Source organism: Leptonotus elevatus, chromosome 1 (assembly GCF_054856555.1).
Source record: "Leptonotus elevatus isolate MCC_2025b chromosome 1, RoL_Lele_1.0, whole genome shotgun sequence".
Lineage (NCBI taxonomy): Eukaryota > Metazoa > Chordata > Actinopteri > Syngnathiformes > Syngnathidae > Leptonotus > Leptonotus elevatus.
Window position 1 is genome coordinate 25,681,006 of NC_141239.1, and position 9,828 is coordinate 25,690,833.

General features: G+C 41.5%; 1 protein-coding gene across 3 annotated transcripts in view; it reads left to right on the forward strand.

Annotated features, from left to right (window-relative positions):
• Nucleotides 1–1,681: 1,681 nt before the first annotated feature.
• Nucleotides 1,682–9,828, forward strand: part of galr2b (galanin receptor 2b) — an 18,827-nt gene continuing 10,680 nt past the window's right edge. For 2 of the 3 annotated variants that reach the window (XM_086087261.1, XM_086087269.1), the window contains exons 1-2: nt 1,682–1,775; nt 9,162–9,544. In XM_086087261.1, the coding sequence (XP_085943387.1) occupies nt 9,171–9,544 (374 nt within the window). In that variant the 5' untranslated portion in view covers nt 1,682–1,775; nt 9,162–9,170. Of the gene's footprint in view, nt 1,776–9,152; nt 9,545–9,828 lie in introns of those variants that run through there. The other variant, XM_086087252.1, reaches the window with a different exon arrangement.

Consider the following 9,828-nt stretch of genomic DNA (forward strand, 5'->3'; position numbering starts at 1 on the left):
TAGGCTTGATGTTTTAACATTTCTTTGTTTGTTTTTTGCTTGAAGCCCCTCATTTTCATATGACAAAAAATATCTTGTGAAGCAATGCTAACAGGAGAAATGGATGACAGATGAATGCCTATATAGACAGTACTCTGGTTTTGTTTGTTGCCCCTCAAGCTTGTACAGTGGTGTCTTGAGAGAGCTCAACTCAACTTGTTTCACAAAAAAAGCATCAGTTTGGCAGATAGTGAACAGTTATTTCAAAAAGAATCTTCAAGCTGTTTATAGCTAGGCCTAGTTCCAGTTGTCGTTTATTGGCAAACTAAACATACTGTAAAACAAAGAGAATTACTAGTTGTGTAATAAGAACAACCACCTAACTTTAAATTTACGTCCGCTAGCTTAATGTTAACACAGAATGGGAGACACCATAGATGGGCAAAAGGATAGCATCTTCATGGCATTATTGGAAGAAAAAAAAACATGGACATTTGATCACAAACAGTGGAGCAACACATGAAGATAAATAATATAACAGTATTCACATGCATATATTCTTTATCCTCTGCAAAAAATAAATACATTTTACAGTGGCTTATGGAGCAGTTTTGATCAACTTCATATATTATTTTCTTCTTTTACATAATTGAATAAATGTGTCATGAAATAATTTACAAATTTCATAGGTAATTCAATTAATTAATGACACATTTAATAACATATTGATTGATTTAATTCCATATTTAATTAACAAATGAAACATTTAATTCATTATTGATGCATTTATTTAATTATTTAATGGTGTATTCATTTATTTAATTTTGGTCCTGCATAGTAGAGAACAACAGTGGGCAGATCTCGCCCTGATGCTTGATGTGATACACAGTGGAGGTGTTGTCCGATCGTACCAGGACATGGCGCACTGCCACGAAGGGTAGAAAATGAATGAGGGCCAGATGCACAGCCCGCAGCTGCAGCATGTGATGTGCAGCGACCTATGCCCTGCAGACCACCGGCCTTGAGCAGTCCTGTGTTGCCAAACTGCACCTCGTCCGCTCACGCTGGCATCGGTGGTGACAACTTCGTGACGAGTACATACCGCCCCGAAAGAGGACTTCTCCAGGTTAACCTTGAGACAAAGTCGTGACACATGCTGAAGAAGCATAGACGTGTCTCGGAGTGCCTGATTCTTGGACGGTGCGCATATCAGCCAGTCATCCAAGTAAGGGAGCACCTTTATGCCCCTCGACTGCAAGGACCGACTTCACTACACATGTGAACACTCTAGGAGAGAGTGACAGCCCGAATGGGCGTACTCTGAATAGCCAGTGGTGACCCCTGTAGGCAAAGGCTTTTCGGGAGGGACGAAATAGAACTGTCATTACCGCTGTAATTAAAATCACAATACCATTTGTGTTACCCACCCGTCCCCCACCGTCAAGCAGCCTCCCTCCTCCGCGACTGAACCCAACCACACATCGTCATCAGACTCATCACTGACAGGCTAGTGACAGCGATCGCCTCACGCAAGTTGCGCTGCAACACTCGAACCCCCCCATCCCGCGATCCACGACGATGTGCCACCGCAGCATCCCTCGTTCTCGTCTTCCTCTCCTTCATGCAGGGAAGTGCAAGTGGAGGCTTACTGCCGAGGGAGGGGAGAATTGTGAGTGGGTGGGTGTAAGAGGAGGTGGGGGGGGGGGGGGTGAAGTGGATAGCAACAAGAATCAGATAGCGACAGGGAACGGAAGGACTTGGTTCTGGGAGTCGGGACTAACGTCTTCATCATCCAGGTGGGTTGCGCATGCTGACACAAATGTCTCGTTTTGGCAACATTTTCAAGGCTGATGTTGATGTGTAAAGTTTGGTGATTGATGCTCTCAAATATAAGATCCTAACCTACATCTACGTCTTTATTCATCCTCCCTTCCTCACTCACTCACTGCATGCCTTTGCTTTACAGTATTGCCATCATTTCATTTCCAAGCATTCCATTCTCAAAGTAAGTCCACTAGGTGTCTTTAATACCACTAAATGTCAATTCACACATTCCCATGAACCTCCTGGGAGCACCCCATCCTGTGCATGTGCAGTAAATTGAGGTATAAATCCACAGCCTTTTTTATTATTATTATATATATATATATATATATATATATATATATATATATATATATATATATGTATTTCGATCCACTCTGCAAGGCTGAAGTGGAAAAACATTTTTGATCTTCAGCATCAAAGGCCAACTGACTATTCAGCTCAAATATAATAAAGTGCTTTACAATGTTATGCTTTGTCGTTATTTTGCTCCCTTTGGTGCCGCAGAGTTGAATTAAAGTTTAATGCTGCTATGTGACTGATTTTCATCGTGCGTGCGTGCGTGCGTGCGTGCGTGCGTGCGTGCGTGCGTGCGTGCGTGTGTGTGTGTGTGTGTGTGTGTGTGTGTGTGAATGCGGTTTAATCAAAACCCAAGTGGAATGTGACCAGAGAATCTCGGTGTTGCTGATAGCTAACGTATGTAGTTATGCAAAATAGCATGTGTAAGCAAAGCTTTTTCTCAGTGGATTCCCGTTTGCTCAGTAGCAAAATGGACATCTCCTCCAAGAGGCATCGGCTATTGTTTTTCTCAGCATCAAGGTTCATCCATTGTGAAATGTTGGCATTTTGGATGAATGGCGAGGTCATCTTTGAAGGAGTAATCGGGCTGTACTAAAAAGAAAAAAAAAACTATGAATGCAAAGTTGGAATTTTGCAAAAGGTTGTAAATATATTCTATTTCAATGTGGACAAGGCAAGAAATTCTAGCCACTTTCACCCCTGCCAACAGGGCCGGCCCCAGGTGATTTGGTGCGATATAGGCGAAAGTGTAGATTGTAGCACCCCCTAGACAACGACAAGTAATACAAATAAATAGCACAAGAACAGTGCAATATAACTGTTTAGTGCAATTTGTGCTGCCATTATTAACTACAAAATGTTTTCAAACTATGTACAATATATTTGTGTAAGATACATATAAAAAGTAATAAAAAGAATGAGGTCAATGACGGACGGCCATTTTGTTAACAATTGACGGCAAACTTCGAAAAATTGACGAAAATTAACGCTATTTTGATGTTTATTTTTATAGGCAATTCTGATTGACTGACATACATGCCTCTACCCTGGGCCCGTTTTTCCTCCTTCTCCTTTCGCCGCTTTCGTAATGCTGTACCTGAGGGCTTGGACCTTTTTATTGTAAAGGTTTTTGATGTATAGATAACAACATAAGCGAGCCATCCATCTATCAATAGCGCTAACACTCTGAGATGATGCGCGACCCCTCCTCCTACCTTTCACTGTTAACAGCAGCAGCAGGTCAGATTCAGGGTGCCAGGTCATGATCTCATATTTAATTGGACTAGAATTCATAAAAAATAATTACTATATAAAATATATATGCGGTATAATATAACATATATAAATAATGTAATGTAATAATGTAAAATATATGGTCATTTTGTAGCATCCTCGGTTGAAATAAAGCTGGTCTCTCCAACTGATGGTTCACAACTTTTATTAAACATTCCTTTGTGTGAACACACTGTAAGAGCTACAATACAAATAAACAAAAATTGCAATTAATAACTCAAACGGTATGTTTTGTGTATCCCTTTACCGTATTTAAGCCATATACTAGGGTGACCATATGACCAAAAAAGAGGATATTTGCCCCGGCCTTGAAATTGTGGTACCAGTCGCAGTTACACAGTGCACCTGCTATTAGTCACACAATGCAAACCGGACATTTTCATGAATTTCAAGAAGAAGAAAATGGTGTATCCTCCCAGAAGAGGACACATTTGATCACCCTACCATATACTATAAATTAATTGCCTTAAATTATTACCTTTTATAGCCTTGACAATATTTTGAGTACAATTTATACTGTAAATAAACATTTTAACCTTGCCTACTGTCTTTATAAATACCTTCAAACAAAAATAAACCATACAGAAATTCACATTATTAGTCAATAAAAGAGAATCTTGAGCAATAGCATTGCAAAATATTTACCAAGGAGCGTTAGCACACTGCAGTGGACGAAAACGTTTCACTATGCAGTAAATTACACAATGAAAATGAAATATAGCAACATCAGTTAAACAATGAAACATTGCTCCAGTACGAACCTCGTTCCCTTCTCAGCCAGGTGCTAAAGAATCGTTCACTGAATTAGTTGTCAACTTCAGTTTTCTCTAATTACTCGTCTTCTCTGCACTTGGAAGACGACGGCGCTATGGCAGTACGTTGGTTACTTATGTCAGTTCCTACCGGTTTATGAGACCTTTTCCTTTATCCTTCAAAATAAAAGTATCAACTACATTATAATTGCACAATAAAACAATGCAATTCTGCAATACAAAAATAATAGCAGAGTAATTTACATCTTTTATTTTAGAAAACCTGAGGGGGAAAAATGGATTGTCGATTGCTCAGCAAAATGAGCGTCCTGCATGTTTCCATCATTGAAAGCGGGCATCCGCCAATGCTGTCATTCACCAATCTGCCAGCAAAATAGGATGTCCGTCATTGACTGCCGAATTTATCGACGGATTGACAATTACATTGACGGTTGAAAACCACCTTCCGGCAATGCTTAGTTCATTCATTTTTCGAAGTTTCACCTCAATTGGCAATCGTTAACAAAATGGTCATCCGTCATTGACGGACCTCTCACCTCTGACCGATACCACTAGTACTTTTGATACACAAAAGTTCCCTCCAAAAAACAGCGACAGATCATTTAAAGAAAGACCTAGATACCCCAATAAAGCATGGTAATTTCCTATTGTTCTTATTTCAAATTTCTATTTCCTCATTGTAAAACGACCACAAGAGGTATCAGCCGCCATCGCAAGCACCAATACCTTATGATAAGGCCGGGTATCCACCCAATACCAATCAATACCTGGTAACGGTAATCACACATCCCTGTTTTTAAAGGAAGAAAATATTTGTGATACAGTCGTACATAGTATTGGAGCAAAGTCTTCATTCACAATTATTTTATACCTGGAAATTAAATCATACATTTCACAGTCATCATCACAAGAAAAAAAAAACGTAGTTTGAGGAGAATAAACTCATCTGACTATGTAAAAGTCAATTAAAAAGAATAAAGTTGTTAAATGTAGATTAACAACGTAATGTTAAGACAAACAAAATTGTAATTTTGAAAAAGATATTCCTATGAGAATAATTAAGTATACAGTTGTTCCAGCCCACTCCCACAATAGCCAGTCCCTTTCTGTAGGCGTAAAAATCAGGATTCCAGAAGGTCTGACATTCAATCATCTTCAGCAAAAACTATTACTGTTACCACACATTCTGGCTCATGCTTTTGGAATCGAACAACCCCTCGCCATGAGCGGGAATTCCCAGTGTAATAGTTTATTGTGAAATGACGGCCGACATAATTGAACAGTCACATGCGAGCCATCTTAAATGAGATGTTTTGTGAGTGTTTTTTTCCTCTGTGGAGATACAACAAGGGCGCCGTTGTGCCCTGTGAGAACCTTCTGTTGTGAAGCGCAGATTAGCTCAGATACATGGAGTGGCCCGAGAAGAGCCCTTCACAAATAGACAGCTACTTTTCAAGTGGAGCAACAAGAAATGAGGATTTATGATGAATATGTCTGTAATTTATTTTCACAGGAGCTATAACCGAAGGAACCGATGTCGTACTGTGACTCACCGGCCTTGGCGTCAATGGTTGCTTTCATTCCGAGGGTACAATTTGAAACCACTTTCAAAAGATTGCGTATGCTGACGTCGAGCAAAGATGTCACATACTTTGTACGTCAGAACCTCCGCCATTATGTTATTATTGTGGCTTGAAAGCAGTCACATTCTTTATTATAATTGTGTCATACTGACAGTTAGGGCTGTGCAATTAATCAAAATTCAATTACGATTTCGATTATTACCCTCCACGATTACAAAATTGCCATAATCGTACAAAAAACGATGATTAATACTAGGAAACAAGTCCTGGTCATTTCTGCCTCGGATACCCGCTGAGATAGTCGTAGTCAAGCTAACGGCACTATGCATGACAGTACACGGGGCTAACGCTGAGAGAAACCCAATTTCAAAATAAACCTTAGCTTACCAAGTAGTATATGTAGGTCAATGCATTGTAGCATTTTTATTTTGAAGTTGTTTCCGGAAGCGTGTCGTCGCGGTAAAGGACTGACGACATGCTCGTCTATTCAGAGTTTGTGAACAACGGCAATATAAGAGCCCTAAACTGGTGCGACAGACGTCAGTAACACAACTTAGTCCTGAAGTCACGATCAAGCTCCAATTAACTCTTTGACCGCCAAAAACGTTTAATAGCGTTTAGTAAAATCCAAATGAGTGCCGCCAAAGACGTTAAAAGACGTTCACTATGTTCTTTTTTGTTTTTTTGAGGGGAAACGGGTGGAGGAAAGCCTTGGCAAGCTGTGCTGAAAGTATCAAGCAGATCGAGTTAGTATAATGACTATTTATGGGCACTAGATGGCAGCGATGACTCTCTTTTGGACAAGATCGGGTCAGGAGTCAGTAGTAGAAGAAGTGAGGCGGAGCTAGAGTGTTGAGGGGAGAATGGCTGAGGAAGCAAAAATGGCGACCGGTTGCAAGCAGCTCACGCTTGAGCATTTTTTTCAAAGACGAAAAGCATCGACCAATGCAAAAGAGCACATCGATGATGATGATGGTGACTCCGAGGTTGACGGCGAAGTTGGAAGCGTTGACGCGGCGACTTCGATCACGTCGTAAAGCGTCACCGGCTAGCGATGCTAACGGCGGAAAACGAGCACTTCTGCACAGGCGGACGTTCAATCGGACGATGAAGAGTACCCAGAGTCCAATGCATATTCATCGGAAGAGTGGGTACAGTCTGATCACGGAGAATACACTGGTTCTGGACTACGATGCCACCATGAATGGAGTGGATAAGATGGATCAGAACATCTCTTACCACCCGGTATAGGAACCGAAGGACATGAGGAAGCCAGACGTGACACCAGGTCACCGTATCGTGATCCTGAGAGTAGACTTGATGGCAACATGGCCAAACACACACTGCAGTATATACTTGCTATTCCCCGGAAAAAACGGCCGGCAAGAAAGTGCACGCGAAGGGGCAATCGCAGTGAAACTAATCTGTGGTGCAAATCCTGCTGCGTCCCCTTGCACGCAGCGGAGTTTTACACAATCTACCTCACAAAAAGAAAAACTGTGTAGTTGAAACATCCACACAATTGTAAATAGTACCACAGTTGCACACATTTGTAAATAGTTTGCCAAATTGTTTTGTCAAATTGTTACACTGTTGAATGTAAATAAACGTATTTTGCTATCAAAAAACACTTTTTCATTGTTGGTGGTAGTGTTTTACAGAAGTAAAGCACTGTTTAGGTGTTTGTGGCATCATTCATGGGCAAAAAAAAAGTGTCAAATTCACTAGAGTGCATGAAATAATATAGTTTCACAAAAAGCTTGATTTCTCCGTATTTTGGTTCAAAACAGAGCATTTGGGTGAAACTAACCTATTTTCTATTGTTGATTACTGAAAAACGGAATAAGGTAGAAACAAACTTTTTTTTCTGATGAAAGATGAGAGTTCAATCTTCTGTGGACCTTGAAAGATCAGTCAAAATGCTTAAATCAGCTGGCACCCACATGTTCTCTTTTCTGAAAATGCTTGGCAGTCAAAGAGTTAAGAGTGCTAAGACATCATTATGCTGACATTGTATTGTACGGCGCCTGTTGCCAGCGTTTAGCGGCGACTGCTAGCTACCAGCGAGCTACCAGCAGCAAGCTAGCTGCGCTAGCTATAAATAATAATATAAATAATATATAATATTCGGCCACCAAAAATGTTTGGCTTTGGCCGAGATGAAATTAAAACCGAAAGAACATGGGCGAAATAGGATGTTGTGGTGACACAAGCAAAAAATAACGCTGCAAACAAGCGTCTGTTTGAATTAAACAGCGAACGTGGAGGTGAGTGTCCGCCTTTTCTTTTCGCTGGCTTTTCACCGTGTGAGTTTGCGCCGGTCGGTCGTAGCAGCTCCCGGGGTCATTGCGCACACCGGAGGAGAGGGGCGTCGCTTGGTGTACAACATTTAAGTGGGTCGAAAAAAGACAGAACTGCCGTGTACTGCAGTACAGGTGAACCACTCTTTCTTCTGCAGCGCCTTCCCCCCTTTTCTTTTTAATAAGAGCCCCTCGAACACTTGCGCTTTTTCACTGGCATCCCGATGGCCGTGCTAAATACTTTAGCTAATGCTAGCACTATTGCCATCAACAGTTTTAAACACGGAAACACACAGACCTGTACAGGACGCTGTGTGTGACTTTGTAGTCCGTTCCCGAAGCCGATTAGCTGGTGCGAACAAATGTATTTATTTATTTTTAAACGTTGGTGAATATGTGGATGTGCCGCACCTTGTCCCGCCGCACGCATCCGTCCCTGCCTGTGCGAACTACATTGACTATAAAGTGCAATCGCACCGCCTGAAAATGCTCAACCCTCGTTTGGTGTTTAATGTCCCGTTAGCCAACATGTCTATGGTGTGGGCACATTTCAATTTATATTGTGATAGGTTAAAATGCTAGTGCTAAATGAATATTTTATAATATTATAATTTTTATTAACTATAATAAATGCAATGGTAGTAAGAATTGGCATAATTTTTTATCGGTGTTTCGGTTTTTGGCCAAGCATTTTGCATTTTCGGTTCCGGCCAAACATTTCGGTGCATCCCTAATATATATATATATATATATATATATATATATATGACTTCCTGTAAATATATATATTTTTTTTTAAAACACCCTGTGCTGTCGACTAAAATTGACATCAAAGTGCACTCGAGCTTGCATTGCTAATATCACGCGGCCAATTCCAGAAAACAGATGAGCTGTGACGTTCGCAATTTGAGCCCAAGTGCACTTTGACGTCAGTTTCAATGGACAGCAGAGGGCAGTATACGACACAATGGTTTACTATTTGGTCAACACACACAATAGTTATTTGGGGGATATTCTTATCGTGGGTCAAAATTGATTTGGAACATGGAATTAAATGTGAAATTGTGAATGTCTTGTCCGAAACCTAAATATGCGGTTTCATGCTTCAGACTTCCCGAATGTCCGACATGGAGGATTTGGCCGAGCCGAGCGTGCACGCCAACGCGTCGGAGAGCTACCCGCTGAACCCGGCCAGCGTGATCGTGTCGGTGGTCTTCTCGCTCATCTTCCTGCTGGGCACGGTGGGCAACAGCCTGGTGCTGGCCGTGCTGCTGCGGAGCGGCAAGGTGGGCTACAACACCACCAACCTGTTCATCCTTAACCTGAGCATGGCCGACTTCTTCTTCATCGTCTTCTGCGTGCCCTTCCAAGCCACCATCTACTCGCTGGACGGCTGGGTGTTCGGCTCGTTCATGTGCAAGGCCGTGCACTTCTTCATCAACCTCACCATGTACGCCAGCAGCTTCACGCTCGCCGCCGTCTCCGTCGACAGGTTGGTCCAGGGAGGAGAGGCCGTGGCTGGCCGCTGTACTCCCAAGTATCTTCAGTTTCTGTACAATATATTACGATTTTAACATTTGAATAAGTACTCTACATATAAAATAGCCAATAAATGTACTCCATATGGGTAAGGAATCGGATCGAGAGTAGTAGAAAACCAGAAGAAATTGGTTGTTTACAGGATAATTAATGGATCAGGAGCAGAGAAAATGGAGTATGAAGTAAGCAAACAGCTGCGTCACTTTCATTTGAAGGAGGAAGCGGGATGTTTTGTTG